At 33.2% G+C, this 24,658-nt stretch overlaps 1 protein-coding gene across 34 annotated transcripts in view; it reads left to right on the forward strand.

Moving 5' to 3' along the window:
* The window catches only part of ADGRL2 (adhesion G protein-coupled receptor L2), a 205,810-nt gene that overhangs the window by 168,971 nt on the left and 12,181 nt on the right, over positions 1–24,658 (forward strand). For all 34 annotated transcript variants that reach the window (XR_011258141.1, XR_011258140.1, XR_011258142.1 and 31 more), the window contains 7 exons: positions 10,866–10,991; positions 11,255–11,460; positions 12,542–12,715; positions 13,640–13,849; positions 14,710–14,930; positions 16,245–16,311; positions 24,226–24,317. Coding sequence is in view for 31 of the 34 variants with exons in the window: in XM_069595711.1 (XP_069451812.1) it covers positions 10,866–10,991; positions 11,255–11,460; positions 12,542–12,715; positions 13,640–13,849; positions 14,710–14,930; positions 16,245–16,311; positions 24,226–24,317 (1,096 nt within the window). In the remaining 3 variants the exon portion in view is untranslated. The remainder of the gene's footprint in view (positions 1–10,865; positions 10,992–11,254; positions 11,461–12,541; positions 12,716–13,639; positions 13,850–14,709; positions 14,931–16,244; positions 16,312–24,225; positions 24,318–24,658) is intronic.

A 24,658-nucleotide genomic window follows, 5' to 3' on the forward strand; every position in this document is an offset into this window, starting at 1 on the left:
TCTGTCTGCTCCCATCAGCTTCACATATGTAGAACATACATATTGTTATATGTCAGAGACATTTTTATCTTAGTTTGAGAATGGTCAGGAATATTTTTTTTTCCTAATTGTTGTATTTTTCGGAATTCTACATGATTATCCTTTACACTGGTTTTTAATTATTTTTTAATTAAAGAAAGAACATTATGCATAGATTTCTCATAGTATATATAGTACATGTTTTACTGACTTCTGAAAAATAATGCCCCAGGAGGGAATTTGGAGGGAAAATCAATTCAATTCAGTTGCAGTCGTGTCTGACTCTTTGTGACCCTATGAACTGCAGCACGCCAGGCCTCCCTGTCCATCACCAACTCCCAGAGTTCACTCAGACTCATATCCATCGAATCAGTGATGCCATCCAGCCATCTCATCCTCTGTCGTCCCCTTCTCCTCCTGCCCCCAACCCCTCCCAGCATCGGAGTCTTTTCCAGTGAGTCAACTCTTCCCATGAGGTGGCCAAAGTACTGGAGTTTTAGGTTCAGCATCATTCCCTCCAAAGAAATCCCAGGGCTGATCTCCTTCAGAATGGACTGGTTGGATCTCCCTGCAGTCCAAAGGACTCTCAAGAGCCTTCTCCAACACCACATTTCAAAAGCATCAATTCTTCAGTACTCAGCTTTCTTCACAGTCCAACTCTCACATCCATACATGACCACTGGAAAAACCATAGCCTTGACTAGATGGACCTTTCTCAGCAAAGTAATGTCTCTGCTTTTTAATATGCTATCTAGGTTGGTCATAACTTTGCTTCCAAGGAGTAAGCGTCTTTTAATTTCATGGCTGCAATTACCATCAGCAGTGATTTTTGGAGCCCCCAAAACTGTTTCCTCATCTATTTCCCATGATGTGGTGGGACCAGATGCCATGATCTTTGTTTTCTGAATGTTGAGCTTTAAGCCAACTTTTTCACTCTCCTCTTTCACTTTCATCAAGAGGCTTTTTAGTTCCTCTTTACTTTCTGCCATGAGGGTGGTGTCATCAGCATATCTGAGGTGATTGAAATTTCTCCTGGCAATCTTGATTCCAGTTTGTGCTTCTACCAGCCCAGCGTTTCTCATGATATACTCTGATAGAAGTTAAATAAGCAGGGTGACAATATACAGCCTTGACGTACTCCTTTTCCTGTTTGGAATCAGTCTGTTGTTCCATGTCCAGTTCTAACTGTTGCTTCCTGACCTGCATACAGGTTCTCAAGAGGCAAGTCAGGTGGTCTGGTATGCCCATCTCTTTCAGAATTTTCGACAGTTTATTATGATCCACACAGTCAAAGGCTTTGGCGTAGTCAATAAAGCAGAAATAGATGTTTTGCTGGAACTCTCTTGATTTTTCAATGATGCAGCAGATGTTGGCAATTTGCTCTCTGGTTCCTCTGCCTTTTCTAAAACCAGCTTGAACATCAGGAAGTTCATGGTTCACGTATTGCTGAAGCCTGGCTTTCAGAATTTTGAGCATTACTTTACTAGTGTGTGAGATGAGTGCAATTGTGCAGTAGTTTGAGCATTCTTTGGCATTGCTTCTCTTTGGGATTGGAAAGAAACCTGACCTTTTCCAGTCCTGTGGTCACTACTGAGTTTTCCAAATTTGCTGGCATATTGAGTGCAGCACTTTTAGCTCATCATCTTTTAGGATTTGAAATAGCTCAACTGGAATTCCATCACCTCCACTAGCTTTGTTGGTAGTGATGCTTCCTAAGGCCCACTTGATTTCACATTCCAGGATGTCTGGCTTTAGGTGAGTGTGTGTGATCACACCATTGTGATTATTTGGGTTGTAAAGATCTTTTTTGTACAGTTTTTCTTTGTATTCTTGCCACCTCTTCTGCTTCTGTTAGGTCCCTACCATTTCTGTCCTTTATTGAGCCCATCTTTGCATGAAATGTTCCCTTGGTATCTGATTTTCTTGACAAGATCTCTAATCCTTCCCATTCTATTGTTTTCCTCTATTTCTTTGCATTGATTGCTGACGAAGGCTTTCTTATCTCTCCTTGCTATTCTTTGGAACTCTCCATTCAAATGGGTATATCTTTCCTTTTTCCTTTGCTTTTCAGTTGTCTTCTTTTCACAGCTATTTGTAAGGTGTCTTCAGACAGCCATTTTGCTTTTTTTGCATTTCTTTTTCTTGGGAATGGTCTTGATTCCTGTCTCCTGTACAGTGTCATGAACCTCCGTCCATAGTTCATCAGGCACTGTCTATCAGATCTAGTTCCTTAAATCTATTTCTCACTTCCGCTGTATAGTTATAAGGGTTTTGATTTAGGTGAAATAGATGCATGTATGTGTATGGCTGAGTCCCTTCTCTGCTCACCCAAAACCATCATAACATTGGTAATCAGCTATACCTCAATACAAAAAAATAAGGTCCTGATCTTAATGTATTCATGTATTGATTACCCAAGAATTAATGCTATGAAGATCATTTTATATATTCCAATCTTTTATTTCACAATTTTGTGAAAAATATCATCCATAATTTAATGACACTCAAGATTCAACTTTTTCCTAGGAGGAGTTCTCTTTTCAGATATGAGGACTAAAATATCCCATTATCCTTTTATGTCTTCATTCTATGTTCTTATCTAAAGTTAGAGTATGGCTACAGTATCTTTGTTTATTAAGACAATTTGATTTTCCTCCTTAGTGGTTTCTCCTTGAATCCCTATTTTCACTTGATTACATGTTTTACCCTTATACAGGACCTTATATAATGGTAAAATTTTATGTTATAATTATATCTGAGTATAGCTTTTTAAAATCAGCTTTGAGGTATATTTTATATACAATAAAAGCAACTGTTTTAAAGTGTACTTTTTCATGAGTGTTGACAATGTACACCCGTTTAACCAACTGCTTGGTCAATATTTCACCTACCTCAAAAGGGTCTTTTATAATCTTTGATAGTTTTTTTTTCATATTCCCAGCCCCAAGCAACCACTGATCTGTTTTATGTCACTATAATTTTGCTTTTTCTAGACCTTCAGTTAATGGAATCATAAACTATATGCTCTTTTTGATCTTGCTTCTTTTATACAGTATAATGTTATTGAGATTCATCTGTTTTGGTGCCAGCATCAGTAATTAAATCATTCTTATTGCTGAATTTCCATTTTAAGGAGACAACCATATTTTTGTATCTACTCACTTGGTTGGTCATACATTTAGTTTGTTCTCAATTTTTGACTATTACTAGTCAAGTTCATATTTTCCCAAATGGTTGTACCCTTTTATATTCCTAACAAAAATTAGAGTTTTAGTTGCTTCACATTCTCACCAGCATTTACAATTGTGTTTTCAAATGTCTTTTTCATTTTAGCCATTTTAATGGTTTTTAATGGAATCTCATTTTAGTTTTACTTTTCATTTGTATGGTTGCTAAGTTATATTTTACTGAAAACTGTTCCAACTTTTCATGTGCTTTTTGGCTATTCATATATCTTTTTGTAAAGTATCTGCTTATATATTTTGCCCATTTTAGTTATTTGTCTTATTATTGGATTATAGAAAGTGAAAATGAAAGAAAGTGAAGTTGTTCAGTCGTGTGTGAGTCTTTGTGACCCCATGGACTATAGCCTACCAGGATCCTCCATCCATGAGATTTTCCAGGCGAGAGTACTGGAGTGGGTTGCCATTTCCTTCCCCAGGGGATTTCCCAACCCAGTGATCGAACCCAGTTCTCCAGCATTGTAGGCAGATGCTTTACTGTTAGGATTGTTTATATATTTCTGACGTGAATCTTTTGTCAAATCTATGTATATTCTGAGTGATTTCCCTTAGTATGTGACGCTCTGTTCTATTTTCTTAATGATATCCTGAGAGAAGGAAAAGTTTTTAATTTTGATAAAAAGTCCTCATTACCCAGCTTCAACAACATCTAGCTAATCTGGTTTCACTTATTCCTCTCATCATTGTATTATTAAAGCAAACCCTAACATTACATTATTACCATAAATTATTTAATATGTATCTTAGACTTTAAGGGCTTCCCTGGTGGCTCAGAGGTTAAAGCAACTGCCTCCAGTGCGGGAGACCTGGGTTCAGTCCCTGGGAAGGGAAGATCCCCTGGAGAAGGAAATGGCAGTCCACTCTAGTGTTCTTGCCTGGACAATCCCATGGACGGAGAAGCTTAGTAGGTTACAGTCCACGGGGTTGCAAAGAGTCGGACACGACTGAGCGACTTCACCTTCACCTTAGACTTTAAGAAAAAAGAACACAAGCCATTGCCATACTTTAAATAATTTTTTTAAAAAAATCAGTTCACATGATAAAAAGGAGACTTCAATTATTTAATTTTTGGAAATTTGTTAGTACCTAGTTTGTTTACTGAGAAGGCAATGGCACCCCATTCCAGTACTCTCACCTGGAAAATCCCATGGGAGGCAGAGCCTGGTAGGCTGCAGTCCATGTAGTCTCTAAGAGTCGGAAACAACTAAGTGACTTCCCTTTCACTTTTCACTTTCATGCATTGGAGAAGGAAATGGCCACCCACTCCAGTGTTCTTGCCTGGAGAATCCCAGGGACAGGGGAGCCTGGTGGGCTGTCGTCTATGGGAGCGCACAGAATCAGACATGACTGAAGTGACTTAGCAGCAGCAGCAGCAGTTTGTTTAACCAGTACACAAATTCATTTACATCTGACTGATGCATTGCTCGTACAGGAGAGAAAAAATTTTCCTTCTACCTTCTAGGTTCTTTGGCTCGTCTAATAACCTCCAATTTAAATTCCACTCTACCTCCCCCCCCCCAATAATTTTCTTTTGCATCTTATGAATAGAAACACATATTTGAGTGTCTTTCTTTATGATCTTAAGATTGATTAGGTGGTTTAGTTATTATCAGCCTATTCCAGCATTATAGAATTCCCTATAGTTTATTTTCCCAATGTGCTTAGCAGCCGACTTGGTTGTATATATCAGTTTAAGCTTAGTTATATTGTGGTAACAAAAACCCCAGAGTCACAGCAGCTCTAAACAATAAAGTTTATGACTCCTTAACTCCATGTCACCTGAGTCTCGACTTTGCTCTGCTCTGTACCATCTACTCTGGTTGTTTTTACCCTGGGACTCAAGCTAGTAGAACATGGTACAATGCTGGTCGGCTGCCAGAGGTCCTAGTTTTTCCTATACACTCTCTTATTTTTCTTCCCCTTTCCACTCACTGCAGCCACTATGCAGAAATGAATTTGACAAACATAAGGAGAGATAACTATATTAAAATCCCATCAACAGCACTGGCTATGAGTGAGGCTCCAGGTGGTTCTCCTGTGGATCAAGTATATTCACTTTTGGGAAATATGTTGAACAAAGCATATATTGTTCGAAGTATACAAGAGTATAGAGAAAATCATAAACATCTGTGTACCAGTCATCCACTGAGCCACATCATAGCATTTCACCATATTTACTTCAAGTTTGGAGGAAAGAAATAGGTATATATAATCTAGAAATCCTCTGGGCCCCTCCTTCCGGATCAGATTAAGAAGGGGGTAGCCATCATTCTTACTTTACTTGTAAGCATTAGTAAGTTTTTATTTATTTACTTTTGCTCTACAGGTATGTGTTAAAGATAGTTTAGCAACTACCTTTCATATTTTAGGGCTTCCCTGATAGCTCCGTTGGTAAAGAATCCACCTGTAATGCAGGAGACCTTGGTTTAATTCCTGAATTGGAAGATCACCTGGAGAAGGGAAAGGCTACCCACTCCAGTATTCTGGCCTGGAGAATGCCAAGGGGTTGCAGAGTCAGACACAACTGAGTGACTTTCACTTCACTTTCATGTTTTAACATGAATGATTTCACACTATAAATATAACTGTACATTTTTCATATTTATGCCCATTGATATGTTCATCTCTTGTTCATTCATTTGTCCTAAGAATGCACAGCTATTTAACTATGCCTGTGATAGATATTTTAGTAGCTTATGCTTTATTGATGATATTAGAAAAACTGAGAGGAAGGTTTTTTTATGTCTCTTACTCATCCTTTATACCTTTGTAGACACATATGCACACACACACACAGGCACACACACAAACCTGGAAATAGTTTTGGAGTGATAGATCATGCCCATGTTTAACTTTACTAAACACTGCCAAATTGCTTTCTACTGCTTTACCAATTTTACACTCTCACCAGTAATATCACCACTGTTCCCTATCACTCTCTTTGCCAAAGTTCTATTATTGATATAAATTTTGTCATTCTAATAGACCTGAATTGATCACATATTTTAATTTGCAGTTCCCTGATTATTTAATGCATTTATTGAGTATTTTAATTTTCTCTCTTGTGAATATGTTATCCACATTTTTTCCTGTTCATCTCTTTCTCTGTAGCTAATACATTCTGGAACATTCTGGAAACTAATTCTTTGAAGATTACATAGTTTGCAAATATTTATTCTGTGTCTTCTCTTTTTACTTTGTATATTAATATTTTGTTTTACAGAATAATAAAATCAAATTATGAGTCTCTTCTTTTAAGATTGATACTTTTGAAATCTTACTTAAAAATACAGTGTGTTTTTTCTTTCGGTCCCTTGACCAAGAAAGTTCTCTCTGCTTTGTAGTGATAAAGATTTTATACTTTATTTAGAAATGAAAAAGCTTTGCCTTTTTGCATTTATATTTTTAATCCAACCTGAAATTTATTTTATTTATGATATTAGTGAGGGAACTAATTTTAGTTTTTTTCCATATGGATAATCAGTTGTTTCAGCACTTCCAAAACATAATTCATTCCTTTACCCAGTGGTTTGTCAAGATATCTCGGTCATATATCAAGTTTCTGTACATGTTGGGAGTGTCTGTTTTACATTGTTGCTTTTTTTTTTAGTAATATTAATATCTGGTGAGTTCTTTCAACCCTGCTCCTTGAGGAATCGAATTCCTCTTAGCTGCTTTTTGGCATGTTTCTTCCATGTGTATTTTAAAATCAGCCTGTCAAGTTCCACATACTATAAAAATTTCTGTTGGAGTTTTTATTAGAATTATACTGAGTGTGTAGATAGACTTTGAAAGAAGTGTCACAGATTTATCTGTTGAGTTCTCCCAGATTGGAGAATGATAGAATTCTCCATCTGTTGCTAGGTTTCCTAGGAAAGTTACATATTTCTCCCAGAAATGTCTTGGGACATCTAGGCTTATTTCTAGGAAATGTACACTATTTCTATTGTAAATAGTATTTTAAAAAGTTATATATTCTGATTGTTTATTAGTATACAGTTGATTTTGCTGATTGCAGCTTGCTAAATTATGTTCCTTGTGATGGTATAGTCTTCCTCACATTACTATGTAGTTGACTATATTTTCTATAAATGATTAACAAATTGCTTTTTCCTCCTAGTCTTTGTACGTTTTTGTTATTCTTGAATTACTGTCTTAGCTAGGTCTTTTATACAGTGTTAAATAAAACTTAGTGATAGGGATCAACCTGACTTTTAAAAATATGCTTCTAGTTTTTCATCATTTTTTTCTATAGGTTTGGATACTAACCCTTAACTGATCATTAAGCCTTTATCTGGGCAAGGAATTTTTGTTTTATCCTTCTTGTTTATAAAGATTTTTTATACTACATGAATGTTGAAATTTGTTGAATTCTTTCTCTTAATATTTTTCTTGTTTCTTAATTTGGCTAGAGACATTAATGTGTTTTCTAATGCGACTGAAGTGACTTAGCAGTAATGCATTAATTTATGTATGCCTTTTTCAGTTAAACTTCATTTGTTTAGGATATACTTAACATGTATATATCGGAGAAGGCAATGGCACCCCACTCCAGTACTCTTGCCGGGAAAATCCCATGGACAGAGGAGCCTGGTAGGCTGTAGTCCATGGGGTCACTAAGAGTTGGGCACAACCGAGCGACTTCACTTTGACTTTTCATTTTCATGCATTGGAGAAGGAAATGGCAACCCACTCCAGTGTTCTTGCCTGAAGAATCCCAGGGACAGAGGAGCCAGGTGGGCTGCCGTCTATGGGGTCGCACAGAGTTGGACATGACTGAAGCGACTTAGCAGCAGCAGCACCAACATGTATATATAATTAAATATTTTACATACTTTAAATAAGTGAGAATATTCTATAATTTTTTACTGTTTTATGCATCAAGATTATATATATCTTATGAAATGAGTTGAAAAACATTTTTTTTAACACTTACTGGATCAATTTGTTAAAGATTCAGTATATATTTAACCATGAGTTCATTTTCTTAAGTGATCATAAACTGTTGAATTTTTGTTTTAGTCAGTTTTGTTTCTAGGAAATTTTCCCTTTGTCTATCTTTATTTGTAGTATAAAGTTGATTATTTCATCTCTACTAAGATTTATCGTAATGATCCTGTTTTTGATAATTCAAACAAATTATTTTTACTATCAACATTATTTTAAGCATTATTATATGTTAAATGAAATTAACTCTTTGTTCATATATATTTGGGATACTTCATGAAAGCTTAAAAGATTTCCTTCTACTCTGTCTTGTCTTGTTTTAAGAATAATTAATAATTGAGAACCCCTTTCAGTGTGAAGAAGAGGGAGGTATATTTTCGATGTATTTTTTTATCATTCATCTTGTCTCCTTCAAATCATTACCCACGCACATGGAAGTGATCACCTACATACCCACCTGCTTAATCTTTCTAAGCAAAGTATCTCAACTAGCTTCTACAGCAGGTAGAATTCTAAGAGTTATAGGTCTGTCATTATAAACTTATATTTCAGGTGCTTGACATGTGGCCTCATAGCTTATAAAAATCTCTGTAATGTTATGATTTCATATTTATAGTTGCATCTGTAAGTATTTTACAAAAGAAAGTTGAGAAAGATTTAAAAAAAATAGCATCCAAGAGTTACTCTATAATGGTATGAGTTTGTTTTCCTAAAAGGCAAAGAGTGAATTCATTACTCACATTCATACACACATTGACTCTGTGTGTATGTGCATGTGTATGCACATACAAGCATATATATACATGTTATCTAAATACAGGAGTAGCTATTCAAGGATATATGCCATCAGAGAGGGTAAAATTTAGAGAAAAGTATGTGGACTGTATTTATTGAATTATGTGTTACTTTTGAAAATGCAAATATCTGAAATGAAAATTTTTCCATCCAGTTTCTCTCATTTCATCAGTAAATGGCACATTCTAATTATTAATATGAAATAGCTTAGTAGAAACTATTTTTTCATTCTTTTTTAATAAATGTATGCTGATATAAAATATTATAATCTTTATTGGAATTATAGTAGACAACATTTTTGTTGAGAATATTACTATATTATTTTTTAAACAGAATTGAGTAGTATTTTTTAAACAGAGTCTTGCTGATCATATAAATGTTCTTAATGTTTTTTTTATTGACTTGACTTCATTTCCTGTTTCCTAATGTTCCTACCTCATTAGAATTTTTGAACTTTGGATTATACTGCAATGGTTTGCAAAATTTTCTATAAAAATCCAAGGAGTACACATTTTAAGCTTTGCAGGCCATGTGGCCTAAGCTGCAAATACTTAACTGCCTTAGACAATATGTTAATAGATAATCGAGGCTGTGTCCCAGTAAAATATTTTTTACCCAAACAAGTGGCAGACCAGATTGCCCAACTTGAGTATGTAAAAATTGATCAGTACTAGTGAGAATCAATGGGAAGTTTGAACATAATGCCAGACATAGACGTTTTCTCATAAATAATGCTATGCTGGGCAACTACTTTTAGAAATTATCGAAAACTTATTACTGCAAAATTGACCTATGTAATCTTTATGTATTGAAATACATTATGTAGCAATACATAGAAATAGATACATGCAGTAGAAGTATTCAAATTTTATACTTCATAGTGTGTTTTACCATTAACAAGTAATGGCCATTGAAAATTACTTTAACATAGAATCAAAAAATAATTTTGAAATATTTTTGTTTAACATGACTTCAGTGAAACTTTGGTCAGTTCAGTTTAGTTCAGTTAGTTGCACAGTTGTGTCTGACTCTTTGCGACCTCATGAACTGCAGCACACCAGGCCTCCCTGTCCATCACCACCTCCCAGAGTTCACTCAGACTCATGTCCATCAAGTTGATGATGCCATCCAACCATCTCATCCTTTGTCTTCCCCTTCTCCTCCTGGCCTCAGTCCTTCACAGCATCAGAGTCTTTTCCAAAGAGTCTGCTCTTCGCATCAGGTGCCCAAAGTATTGGAGTTTCAGCCTCAACATCAGTCCTTCCAGTGAATACTCAGGACTGATCTCCTTTAGGATGGACTGGGTGGATCTCCTTGCAAACGAAGGGACTCTCAAGAGTCTTCTCCAACACCACAGTTCAAAAGCATCAATTCTTTGGTGCTCAGCTTTCTTTATAGTCCAACTCTCACATCCATACATGACCACTGGAAAAACCATAGCCTTGACTAGACGGACCTTTGTTGACAAAGTAATGTCTCTGCTTTTTAATATGCTGTCTAGCTAACTTTCCTTCCAAGGAGTAAGCGTCTTTTAATTTCACTGCTGTAATCGAAATTTTGATAGTTGTGTGCTATAAATTAGACACTTCACATTCATAGGCCAAAAGACTAGAATTAGTTAACACAGGATATGTAACACTCTAATGAAAATTTTAAAACGATTGCACCAAAATTTTTAAAGTAGTAAAGTTTAAGACCTCTTAGAATAATTTAGTTATTAGTTCATAATTTTGTTGTAATTGAACACTAAAGTTTTTAGAATAGTAAACAAGGAGAATAATGGTTTCTGTGCAGTTTGCCTTTTTGTCGGTGAATATAAAGAATGCCCTTTTGTTCCCCTCCTTTATCTTTTACCTCATCCAGTTCTGGAAGTTGCAGTACTCAGTACAGAAGGACAGGTCCAAGACTTTAAATTTCCTCTTGGCATCAAAGGAGCAGGCAGCTCAATCCAACTCTCTGCAAATACTGTTAAACAGAACAGCAGGAATGGTAAGATGAAGCAAAGGTTTTTAAAAATTGATAGGTTTTTTTGTTCAGTTAAACCTGTTAATTCTAAAGTGCTGAGTATTTGACTCTTAACATAACAAATACGGCTTAACATTTAAAAGCAGATTTAAAATAACATCTACTCTTTCCCAGTAAACTTAATCTGAATAAAGATTTCATAAGGATTTCATTTTGTTATTACTGTGTCTTATCTTATTCATAAGCATATTTTCTTTAAAGACATATGACTGTTTTTACCTTCCTAGGTCTTGCAAAGTTGGTGTTCATCATTTACCGGAGTCTGGGACAGTTCCTTAGTACCGAAAACGCAACCATAAAACTGGGTGCTGACTTTATTGGTCGAAATAGCACCATTGCAGTGAATTCTCACGTCATTTCAGTTTCAATCAATAAAGAATCCAGCCGAGTATACTTGACAGATCCTGTGCTTTTTACCCTACCACACATTGATGTAAGTTATGTATGCTAATGAAGTAGTGGAAGGTTATAAAACCAGTGAGGAAGGAAAGCAAAACTGACATGCTGTGGATTGAAACAAGGGGAATGGAGAAGTGGCAGAGAGGAAAGAAAAGACTATCTATTTGAATTTCAAATGTTGGACAGGTCAGAGACACAAGTTTATTTAAGTCTGCGAACATAAAATTAAATGAGCCTGGTTCAGTGATTATTAGAATTTAAGTGTATTCTTAATGAAAGCTAATTCAGTAATCAACAGGAAAATGTAAATGCCTGTAATTTGTTTTAGAATGAAAATTAACTCTTACCTTACCAGCATGATAACAGAGTTCTAGGACTCTGCCTTTTTCTTGTGGCAGATCTTTTTGGTTTGTTTTACTGATCATATTAACAGAATCATTATCAAGCATTGTGTTTTTAACAATATAGAATTGAAGAGATGTGATTCCTCTGCTATCCCTTAGAATGCAAGTTAGTAGTTAAATAATTGCACTGTGTTGGAAGATTGTCTGCAGAATTTGGCTGTAGTTATAGTAGAGTGAATAAGTGGGCATAGATAGCCATGTAAATCTCCAGAATTGGCAAAGAACAATACATTTGTGTGGCTATTTTCTTCTCATATTTTCTGTAGTTTGCTTAACTCTCTTTAGTGCCTTGACATACTAACTATAGGATTTGAGTCATCTCTGTTGTGTCCCTTAGAACAAAAAGGGGCCGAAAACAGGATGGATTTTTTAACACTTGGCCCTTATAGAATTTATCAGAGCAATTTTTGTCAGAAAAGAAAAAATGATTCTGTTTACCATCAGTATATAAAATCAGAAGATGGAAATTGTGATTGTGTAAAATGGGTCTTTGGTAATTTAGAGTATACTTTAGAGTGTTTCGGACTATAAAGCCCCTTTTAGGTTAGGTATCTGCCTTGTATAACATAGTCTACAATTTTGCTGATGAAAAACTTTATAGTCCGAAACATGCAAAGTTTAATCTAAATTACCTTTTACACATATTAAACAATTGCTATTGCCATCTTAGAGTATAAAATCCTAATTTTATCTTGTCATTTTATTTCCCAGCCTGACAATTATTTCAATGCAAACTGCTCCTTCTGGAACTACTCGGAGAGAACTATGATGGGATATTGGTCTACCCAGGGCTGCAAGCTGGTTGACACTAATAAAACTCGTACGACATGTGCATGCAGCCACCTAACCAATTTTGCAATTCTCATGGCCCACAGGGAAATTGCAGTAAGTATTTGCACTTCTAATTAGTAGCAGAGGAAAACCTCAGAGATTCAAAACAGCTTGTGTAATTGTCCCTTCTTTGGGTGCTTATCGTAACTAAAAAGCAAACAAAGTAATGTGGATTTCTAATTGTTTCTACACCGTCCATATATTTTAGGCAGTTTCGACACTGTATTGTTACTTCTCAAAATCATGTACTGAATAGACTTGTTCTAAGTTTTTCTCCTGTGGTCAGGTGTTAAGCAGAGGCATCAGGGATTTAAAAAGCTAACAGCAACAATAGATTATATAAAAGAGACAGAGGGTTCTAAATAGTAACATGCCCTCCCCATCTTAAATGTTTGAATCTCATTTCAAAACTTTTCTGTAAGTTGCCAAGCACTTTGCACACTCTGTAAGACTGCAGATTTCAAAAGATCAGAAAGATTTCTGGGGTATTTTAGAATTCATTTCTTCTTCTGATTAAGAGAACAATAGCCAGAAGATAAAAATATTTTAAGAACTACAGCATGAAAACTCTCAGATCTACTGTGTACTTAACTCTTGGTATATAAAATCTCAAGGAGAAAATTAAAATTTAAAATTTGAGTTGTTAGTCTGGAAATTCAGTAAAATGCCAATTATTTTTAAATAAGTAGTCTTTATTATAAAATGTTTTCTGTGTTTATGTAAGTAATAATTTTGGTCATTTTCTAAGTAGAATCTTCTACTTTCATAGATCATTCTTTGAATATAAAAATCAATAAGATAATATTGAACTATTACATGATGGAAAAAAATTTGTTTTAGCATTGAGCCCCATTTGAACACATATGAATATTCAGAGTTTAGATTTAAAAGATGAACTCTCACATGTGTAACTTTTATATTTATTTAATGTAACATAGGAATACTGAAGTCCCTCATATTTATTTTTTTTATTTTCAGTACAAAGATGGAGTTCACGAATTACTCCTTACAGTCATCACCTGGGTGGGAATTGTCATTTCCCTTGTTTGTCTGGCTATCTGCATCTTCACTTTCTGCTTTTTCCGTGGTCTACAGAGTGACCGTAATACCATTCACAAGAACCTTTGTATCAACCTTTTTATTGCTGAATTTATTTTCCTAATAGGCATTGATAAGACAAAATACATGGTAAGTACCCCTTCCATTTGTTGACCTTGGATCTCTGAAAATTATTATTATAAGAAGTTATCCACATATGCTGCTATTAATATTTGACCTTATAACTTAATATAGTTGACATGGTAATACTAAAGGATAATTTGTAATAAAAGACAACCCAATCATTAAGAAATATTGTGGGTTAATTCATTTCTTATATTAAGGTACAGTTGCATTTTTCTGGGTTCTAATAAAACATGTAATTTGAGTAGAAGAATGCTGGGGACACTAAAATGAAAAGATAATATTAAATTTTCATTTTGTTTAGTCATTCTGACCAGTGATTATTTCCTCATAATCTGAGCAATTTATTCTTTATCATGAGGTCTCAGTGTAAGAAAGATAACTTAGTTAATGCTTTACACTATAGAATGAATTTGAGAATGCTCCACATATGACAGGAAAATGATGTTAACTAATTAGAGCTAGTATATTTACCATTAAAGCAAAATTTTTAAAATTCTGTAATAGAAAAAAATAGAACATGTTTTTGGAAACAATTTTTCTAAAGATTTTTAAAACATATTATCTACAAATAGAATATTCAGATTTTAAAATATGTAATTCTAGAAGAGAAATTAATGTTTTCTTATTTGCGTTTAGTTTTACTAAAAATATAAATGTCTTATAGTGATGATATTTTTAGCACACCTAGCATTACACTTCATAAGCATTGAGTCATATTTAGCAGTATTTTCACTTATTAAAAGTTCTTTAAAAAGCAGTCATTTAATAATGTATCTTAAAGACACTATCAGTGAAAACTGTATAGTTTTGGAGTGGGCTATTTATATTCACATGTTCCCTTTTGGCTTTTTGCTTCTTTACAGATTGCATGCCCAATATTTGCAGGACTATTACACTTTTTCTTTTTGGCTGCTTTTGCTTGGATGTGTCTAGAAGGTGTACAGCTCTATCTAATGTTAGTTGAAGTCTTTGAAAGTGAATATTCAAGAAAGAAATACTACTATGTTGCTGGTTACTTGTTTCCTGCCACAGTGGTTGGAGTTTCAGCTGCAATTGACTATAAGAGCTATGGAACAGAAAAAGCGTAAGTAATTGCAAGTGACCTGAGTGTTTTTCAAGTGAATAATTTTTTTAAAGCCTGTTAGCTGTCAGTGAGGGTCCCTGACAGACTAAAATAGCATCTGAAAGCTTTATTGGTAAGAGAATGGGCATGCCGTGCACAAATTACAATCAAGTCTTTTGTAATTTTCTAGGTTCAGAGGATTTGTACTCTGGTGAGGCAGATTCTAAATTATGGACTTTCTTTTTAACACAAAAGATTGACCTGAAACAAATTGAAAAAGTAAATAACTTTTTAGCCTTAGAAAGATATTAAGCAAAAAATTCTTGTGAACTTAAAGCATCTGACAGGTTTAACTACTCAGTTTTTAAGCTAATGCTTCATTAGCTCTCTTTGTGCAGCCGACCCTCTAGCTAACTCTCGTTTTGAATTGTGACAGTACCACATTCCATCCCATATGTTTTACTTTGATAATATTTTATCAGGCAGTTTGAAAGGATTAAAATAAGTGACTGTCATTCATTTATAAAAAAAATATAGATATTTATGGAAAGTGACAGAAGGTAGACACAGCCATGTTTCTAAGGATTTGTTTGCTAGAGGCATGAATTTGCCTTCCAATTCTGTTTATATTTTCCTTTGATAAAATTAGTTATATAAGGATTCTTTGGACTAAAAAAAGCTTTTTGACTACACAGATGATGAAAGACAAAAGAAATTCGTTGGGGATTCAATGTTATATGAAGAATGAACTACTAAGTAAAATCTGTCTTAATAAGTTTATGCATCATTTACTCTAATGATGTATGAATTCTGTGCTTGGATTTTTTTTCCCCTAGTATTCATCCATTCCCAATTGAGGTGTTATATTTGTGATATACTGTTTTATAACACACATTACATCTGAACACTTATTATTATTTTTTTATCCTTTGTGTGCCATAGGGTGAAACATTTTAGCTCAGATGTAGATCCGAAAGGCAAATTTTGAAGATAAGAACTTTAGAACAATGAGACAATTTGGAATGCTGAGTTCCAAGTTTTTCTTAGTAAAATTAGAGGTTTTAACATTTCAGGATTGGGGTGGGAGTTATTGTTTTCCCAACACAATTATGTATGTCTTTATCAAATTTAAAACCTGAAATGAAGAACAGTAGTTTGAGGTAAATAATTACTACTCTTTAAGTCAGAGCCAACTCAATTATTAAAATTGTTCTTGTCCATGATAAATTAATTTTCAAAGGCAACTCTAAAGATAGTTTTGCTTATTAGATATTTAAAATTCTGTCTTACTTGTGATTTGAGGATCCACTTAATGTTCTTTTCTTCTCATAATAGTTGCTGGCTTCATGTTGATAACTATTTTATATGGAGTTTCATTGGACCTGTTACCTTCATTATTCTGGTAAGCAGACTCTGCTTTGCTTTCCTTTTTATTCTTGCCTTTTTAGCTGTACAATGGAAGTAGGGATAATTTGTTTTACTGTTTATTTGTCTATACATGCAAAGATTTTATCAACATGTCTAGCTTACAGAATAAAATAATGTAGTATGTTTTACCTATGATATAGTTATTGAGAGTTTATATATGTGCTAATTAGTACTATTTCTGAAAACCCTTTTTCTTTTAAGAAGTACTTTTATCCTCATTTGTAATTTAGTTTGCAGAAATGTGATGTCATAATCTAATATATGTATATATGTAAGTGTATATATAAAAGCCATGTTAAGATTGTGTGATTTGAAAGTAGTTTGAGAATTAGAAAGGGATAATATGTGTAGCATATTCTGTTTTTGACTAGTGGAGTTTTTACTAAGAGGTTTAGTTTAGGTAGTTATGTCTTTAGAATCTATAGTATTAGCTCTGCACCAAGCCTGTATAGCATTTATGAATTAAATAAGTGTTTTATAGAAGTAAAAGAAAATTAGGTTAATGTTTACTATCATAATTTCTACATAGTAATTTAGTACTTTTAAATAAATTCCACACCCAGATTATTTTTAAGGGATGAAACATTTTTTTTTAAGCTTAAAGTAATAAAATAATATTAAATAAATTTTAAATTCATTAGAAATAAAATTATTTTTCTGAGACTTAAAATACCAAATGCACATATTGGTTTCTAAGAAATTTTGTTTTAAAATAAACTTAATACAACTTAAATAAAAGACATTAAGGTTTCTTTACTTAAATTATCACTAATCAAATATTTGAAATATAGTTTAAATTTTTATAAAAGCTAAAATATTTGGATTTCAACATTTAAAAGCTGTTCACTCAGTTTTAACATCATGCTGTTACAAATAATGATTTCTGACTATTGTAAGATTGAAAATGAAGCATAATCAACTTTATATATCACCTATGTCTTTTTATTTCTATTAAGATTGTTTTTTCTATAGAAAAAGTGACACAGTAAGCTTATTAAGATATTTCCTATGGTTAGTAGTATTATAATTATAGTTACTAGTATTTTAATAAAATTAAGAAAAAATTTTAGTAGTTCAAGGACACTTAAAACTCTCTCAAGTGTATATACTTTTGTCATTAAAATGAATTATTTTATATAGTTACTTATAAAAGTAAAATGAAAATTTGAGATGAATGCCTATAGGAAGCACACCAGTAAAACACTCCCAAGTGTTCCTTAGAAAGTTGATTTCTCATCAGAGTTATTCAATCGAGATGATTGCCCCAGTGTTTGTTCTTGGTTTACTTAACACAGCCTTGAGCCTATCTTGATTTAAATGACAAACAGCTGAGTTGAAAAGGTATGTTTCTCAAAGACACAAGCTTCTTTTTTCCCTGAACTACTGGCCAAGCATTGATACCTTGAAAATTGTAAAGACCATTATAGGGATATTTGATCTATATGTCTGTCTTACTGCAGTTTTTTCTTTTTCTTTTTTTTAATATCAGAAGATAAATACTGACTTTAGAATGTTAAAAAACCTTTCACTTAGCAAAAGGAGTTAATGTTCATTTATCCTCAGCTTCCAGCAAGAAAAGAAGTAAAGGATGTTTTATTATGTTGCCCATGTATAGTGAGAGCCTACTATTATTTTATAGCCTTGTCCTTATTATCTTCTACCAAATCATTTATATTGAGATGTGAAGGGCTTTGGGGAACAGTGTTCTCAACTTAAAAAACAAAACAAAACAGCAGGTTGCAATCACAGTACAGATCCTTGGAGTAATTCTCCTTCAATTGCTTTGCCCTCTAATCGTCCCAACATAGAAAGACAAAGAATTGTATTGAAGTGTAAAACATTATCTCAAATGTAACCTAAAGTGAGATATATGATTTTTCAGCACATGTTTGTTTAGTATTAATGTATTTATATATATATATCCTTATGGTGATATAGGTCATTAGAAAATCAGTTCAGACACAGTTTAGCAAATTACACAAAATAAATTATATTGTATACTACCCTTTTAAGGAGTAACAAAAATTACCTATTGATATTCCTAGAAAGCATAGTTTTGTATTTCCAGCTTTCTGAATTGAAATCATGTAACTTTAGTAGTATTAAATAAGTGTACATTTTTAATCATTTTCAATGAAGGGAAAAAAAACATGTTATAGGAGATAAAATTCCCTACTTCTGTATTTCTATAGGATGTCTTGCCTACAGGCACTAGAGTTATTATATCTATGAGAAAAGTGCTTGTAAGTAATGAGCAGTGGGAAACCATTAGTATGCCTGAAATAGTTTAATGAAAGCTTGGATCATGACACGTCAGGAGCTGTTCTTATCATTTGGACAGCTCCATCTGCATCATTAATAATTAATTCAGTTCAGTAAGAGTTCAGCTCACACACTCATTTAGAAGTCTTCCTCTGAGAACACCTCTCTGGCTGCTAGTCCCAGGGAGAAATAGGTTTCTGCTTGGCTAACAGCAAAGATCTGGAGATACAAGTGCAGTTTTAGAGTTGCATTTGCTAGGTAGCAAAAGCTCTAGGGAGGACAAAAAGGGTCAGAACATGTGCAGTTCAGTTAGGTTACTTCAGAGTGGTGGTTCTGTTCTTCTGTCTTATCATATCCATGTCAGCACTGCAAGCTGTGGAATGAATTTTAAGCTGCTAAGCTCAGACGGATATGATTCAGTTGAGCAGGTGGATGGCTATAAAACAAACCGTGCACTTCTGTAATCTATGGTACCTTTTTCTTTTTTTAAACTTCTTTGTATTTTCATGATCATCAATGTGAGTGAGAATTAGCTAGGCCGTATCAAGTAGTGATGCATTTTATCAGCAAATTACACTGGCAGAGTGTTTCAGCAGTAATTTATGAAATATTTTGGGAGGATAGGGAGCAGAGTATTATTTATTATTAGAAGAGAAAATGCCCTGTTGAGTGATTTAACACTTTTTAGCTGAAATTCTTTTCAATTTGCTTTCACTCTTTCACATAGAATTCTATTAAGAGATACCTATCTATTTACCTGTGTACACGCACATAGAGGGAACAGAATTAAAATCTGATTAATTCCTGGATGAGTTGCTTCATCTCCAAACTTAATCTTCATTATGGACATTTAAGCTAGTGAAGTAACATAAAACATGTAACACAACTCTTTTACTTTGTACTTACTAGAGGCTTCTACATGAATGATTAGCGACATATATACCAGCTGTAGACAAATCTTTATGTACATAGCTGTAACTCCATCTTTTTCGTTTCTCACTGATGCATAACACCTTTCAACTTATCCCAAAATACTATGTTTAAACTTAGTAGCATTTATGTTGGAAAGGAAAAGAACATGAGGTCAAAAAATGGTTTCATTGGACTTGAAGGGTTAAGAATAGTGGTTGGATGGTGAAGACGATTCTTCTCATTCTTTTTGCCTGCCTTGCAGTGGAGAAATCCTCACTGATGGTTGTGATTTCATTTGTTAAATGCATACGAAAGGCAGGAAAATAAATCAGAAAGAAAAAAGCGAGGAGAAAGAAATCACTTACTCTAAACAGAAAAATAAAAGGCACAAAGGTATATGGCTGGAAAGAGCATTTATGTCATAGGGAAAATGCTAAGACAAAAACACTCAGTATGTCATTTGAAACTAAAGTTATCGGTCTTCAAGTGACTATTTTAAAAAATAGATTTTGTCAAAGATGTTTCTTTTTGCCACTCTGTTTCTTATTTTGATTCACGTAGTTATATTTTAAAAGAACAAGAGTAGAAAAGAAAAAAAATCTATTGGAATGTCTTATTATACAAAATTATGACTTATTTGAATGCACTGCCTCTTGAGAAAGATCATAGGAACAATTTTTATCAATGACACTAAAAATTAGCATTTGCAGTTTTAGACACTGGAGAAAATACGAGAACTTTAAACCAAAATTTAAAAAATTTGTTTATACTTCAGTAAATATTTTTTTTTAATTTCAGAAAATATTTCAATCATGTATTTTGGTGATAATGTATTAAAATGTTCAATTCTTAGACAGGAGACATATTTTTTCAGAAATAATATATATTAGTGATTTTTAATGTGTTGAAAAATATTTCACACTTAGCATTTTTACTTTTATGGTTTACAATAAGTCTTGCATGTCTTTTTTCATAATTTGTCTTAAAATAATGATATTATATCCTATTGAAGATACCATTGTCTCATTAATTGTGTATCATCATAATTCAAAGACTAAATTAGTGTCAGATTTAACTAAATTTCTTAGCAATCTGACTGCTAGTGCCTTGGCTAAATTTTTATTTTCAGTTTCTGTAAATTGGTGAATTCATAGGCACTTGTGAAAGAATCTGATACAAGAATTCTACTGTGGTTTTATGATTATTTTTCTAGGATTTTAGATTTTCTTTTTTAAATAGACTCACTTTAAAAACACCTTTTGGAAGCAATTTTAAATAAGTTAGAAACAACAGCTTTTTTCCCCACTAGGATTTTATTGGTTTGTGTAATATTTATGTGTGTGTGCATATAACTAGCACAATCAGGTTTAAGAAAACAAAACTAACTATTCAATGTACAGTTTGGTTAGTAGGAATAGTGTGTGGGCATTTTAGCCATTTGCTGATTATGGATTGTTGTGTTTTGCAAAGGGAATGGAGAATTGGTTATTAAGGCAAGTCCATCAAGTGGGAATCATTTGAAGAGCACACCTTATGTCATTCATACAGGATTTTATGTACTTCATTTATCATCTCTTATTGATTTATAAATTAGATTACTCTATAGAGAAGTGGAACCTTTTTAAAAAATTTACAAAACTCTTTGTATAGTTTATCTTTGTTTTGCTAGAGATTCCTAATTTTCTCAACCAGAATAAACTGGTTTATTTTATTGACAAGATTGGGCCATGGAGCTAGAAGATAGTATATTGAATCTCAGCATTGGCACTATATTAATAGCAGCTAAGTAGTCTTTGGTGATATATTCAACATCACAAATTTGTAAAGTAATTAATTCAATGGGTCTCCCACGTGGCACTAGTGGTAAAGAACCAGTGCAGGAGACCTAAGAGATGTAGGTTCAATCTTTGGGTCAGGAAGATCCCCTGGAGGAGGGCATGGCAATCCACTCCAATATTCTTGTTTGGAGAATCCCATAGACCGAGGAGCCTGGTGGGCTACAGTCCATAGGGTCTCACAGAGGTGGACAGAACTGAAACAACTTAGCACGCACACACTTCTGGAATAGGATTATAGGTTTTTGGTGCTGTTTCTTTTTCCCTGTAATTTTCTGTATTGTCTGAACTTTATGTCTTGTGCATGTTTGCAGCTAGGAAGAAACACTGAACATATATACATTAAGAAACCCTCAGCAGGGTAAGGGGAAAAGAAGGAGAGATGTTTTTTAAGGATTAAATGAAATATGTTTTCTGTGGCATTTCCAAATTGTTTAGTTCTATCTTAACAAGAAAAAAATGTCTTTGTATTATACTTAAGCTCTATTTTTACATAGGTACACTTCATTTTTATTTCAATTTTATTAGTAAATGAGCTAGTTCTTAAATAAATGATTTTTTTGCCTTTTTTTTTTCATTGAAAAATATGTTTGGATGGATTCACCCCCACAATATCACATTTTCTACTCATTTTCTTTTTATGGCATAATACTTGATACATCCATATTTTTTCACATTCACATTCTTTTCTTTCCTTGTATTAGTAGTTTTGACATGACAGTGGATAATATCTTTTCTTTCCTTAAATGTACTACTATTTTATTTCTGAGGGGATAACTAATATGCTTAGAAAATAATTAGCTCCAAACTATTGCCCTTTGTGCTTTGGAAAATTATTTAAGAAAAAGTGTTAGAGTTGAGGGGCAACCCTGAGTCTGGACGTTTGTAATAAATAAATGGTTTCATCAGGACCTTCAAAAAGAAGGGTCAAAACGTTTAAATGATTTTAACTTTGAAGCTGTTAAGGCAGCCATTCTTACCTCAGAGTTGTAATCTGTTTGTTTCTTAAATGGGTTTTGGTTTGTTTGTTTTCAGGATATGTAGAGTACTTGTTTTTAATCATTCCTAAATTGTCCTGGTTAAGGCTTACTGTTACATAAAAAATAAAAACATTGCTGATTTTGCCTTTACAAAAATTATAGAGGTAAATTGTACCATGATTCTTTAAAAACCAAATTAAATATTTATTGTACTATCAGAATGATCTCCCTAATTTCTCAAAGGCAAAAAATTGTGTCTTACCCACAATACAATAAGCACATTCTTGTGTAGAGCAGTAAGGTCAATAAATATTAGTTGAATGAAATGCATGATACTGTAATATCCCTGAAAATGTAAGCTTTTATTTATATATGACTAACTGGACTTTATAACCTCCAGAATACAAAGCTGGAATTTTTTTTTTACAAAATTATTTACTTTTTCTCTAGACCAATATTTTAAGAAATTAATTTTTAAGTGCTTTTTTAAGCAAAGAGCTTCTTTTTTCCTCAAGTAATTAACATCAAACAATGGAATGCAATCTGCCAGCACTTGCAAATTATTCCCATTAACCTCATTTTAGTCCTTAAGAGGAAATTCTACATCTAAGAGAAATAACAAGGCACAGTAGACAAAATGACTGATATGCAGCTTAGATTAAAGCTTTTGCTCTGTTCCTAAATTCATTAGGAAGGACTTGGAAATTTTCTTTATTGCCTTACATAATTTTTCCTAATTATAAAGTCAGAAGTAGTGATGTATGAGCAAAATCGTCTTATCATTTTATCAGATGGTTTTGTGACTCAGTAAAAATTGTTACTGTAACAAAGTTATGTGGATTATTTACCACTAAGGAATTGCTTTTGTCTTTACATATTTCTAAATATACCATTTGTGCTTGCACTTAGTCGCAGTGCTCACAAAATAACTTCATTTTGTCTTTTTTAAAGTAGTATTCTGAAGTAAATAAAAGGTCAAAAAAAATCCAATAGCAATTTAACATAGTTTTATTTTTGGAGCATAAAAATGGAACTGCCTTCACTCCATGTAGATTCTGCCAGGCTTCCATAAAAGCAAATGCAAATTATACATCCCTAATTCTTCTCAGTCAAAACACACCCCTTTTTCTTCCGAAGTTCGTTCAAGTTGATTCCCCAGACTGTTCTTCCATGTCAGGTTCCATCTTCCCTAGTTAGTATTTGTTGCAGAACTGAGTGTTTAGAAGGACTTGAAATAGCCTTTCTTTAGAATTTACCTACTTCCATTCAGTGTAGAGACATCAAGAAAAAAGAAATTATGTCCTTTAACACTAAAATAGCAAATACATTTATATTTTTTAAAAGTCTATCTTAGTTTATATAACCAGGGACCATATTCCATATGTTATCTCATTTGATCCTTAACCATTACCTTACAAAAGGATTGTTAAATGTTATTTTCCTCATTAATCAGTCAAAATCAAGAACTAGACTCTCAACTAAGATTTAGGATCCCAAATTCAGAGATATTTCCATTATAAACTGCATAATATAAATGTGCCTTCTAAAGAACTCACTTCATATTTTCATTAGATGGTTTGTAGACCCTGGAGTACCTCTAGCTAAAGACACTAGGCTTTCTAATTTATTTACTCATCACCACATGATACTTATTTAATGAGGCTGCAATTTCATGTCAAATGATCTATTAAAAAATCAGTCATACATGGCCAGAAAATTTTTCATGTAGACTCAACTTGATCATTGCATAAGTAATGATAAGTAAACTAAAATTGAGTCAGTTTCTACCATGTACTCATGTTATTGATATTTAACTGCATTAACCCATTAAGTATATTGTAATGATGTATTTAACTTTTTCTCATAGTTATCTAATTCTTTCTTTCCTTGTTGTAACAGCTAAATATTATTTTTCTGGTGATCACATTATGCAAAATGGTGAAGCACTCGAACACATTAAAACCAGATTCTAGCAGGTTGGAAAACATTAAGTAAGTATTTTGTATTTTAATTTTAGTGCTTGACAAACTGAGTGAAAGATATTCCCCACAGCAAATTCATGAGTACCATCTTTCAACTGTAGAAATTATTCAGAATGAAATTTTACTGATCAAGGTTGAACCTCACTGTTACCATGTCACAGACATTGGTCAGAAATTAGATAATAATTTCTATCATGATCTAGAGCCAAAAAAACTGTTTTAGTACCTTAATGGAAATTCCATAAACTAGCAATCCCATTTAAATTTAAAATGCAGTTCAAAACGATGTTCCTGTTTGCATGACTGATATGATTATATTAAGTTTGTTTTGTTAAATGACTTTTTGATTT

The sequence above is a fragment of the Ovis canadensis genome, chromosome 1, assembly GCF_042477335.2.
Source record: "Ovis canadensis isolate MfBH-ARS-UI-01 breed Bighorn chromosome 1, ARS-UI_OviCan_v2, whole genome shotgun sequence".
Classification (NCBI taxonomy): domain Eukaryota; kingdom Metazoa; phylum Chordata; class Mammalia; order Artiodactyla; family Bovidae; genus Ovis; species Ovis canadensis.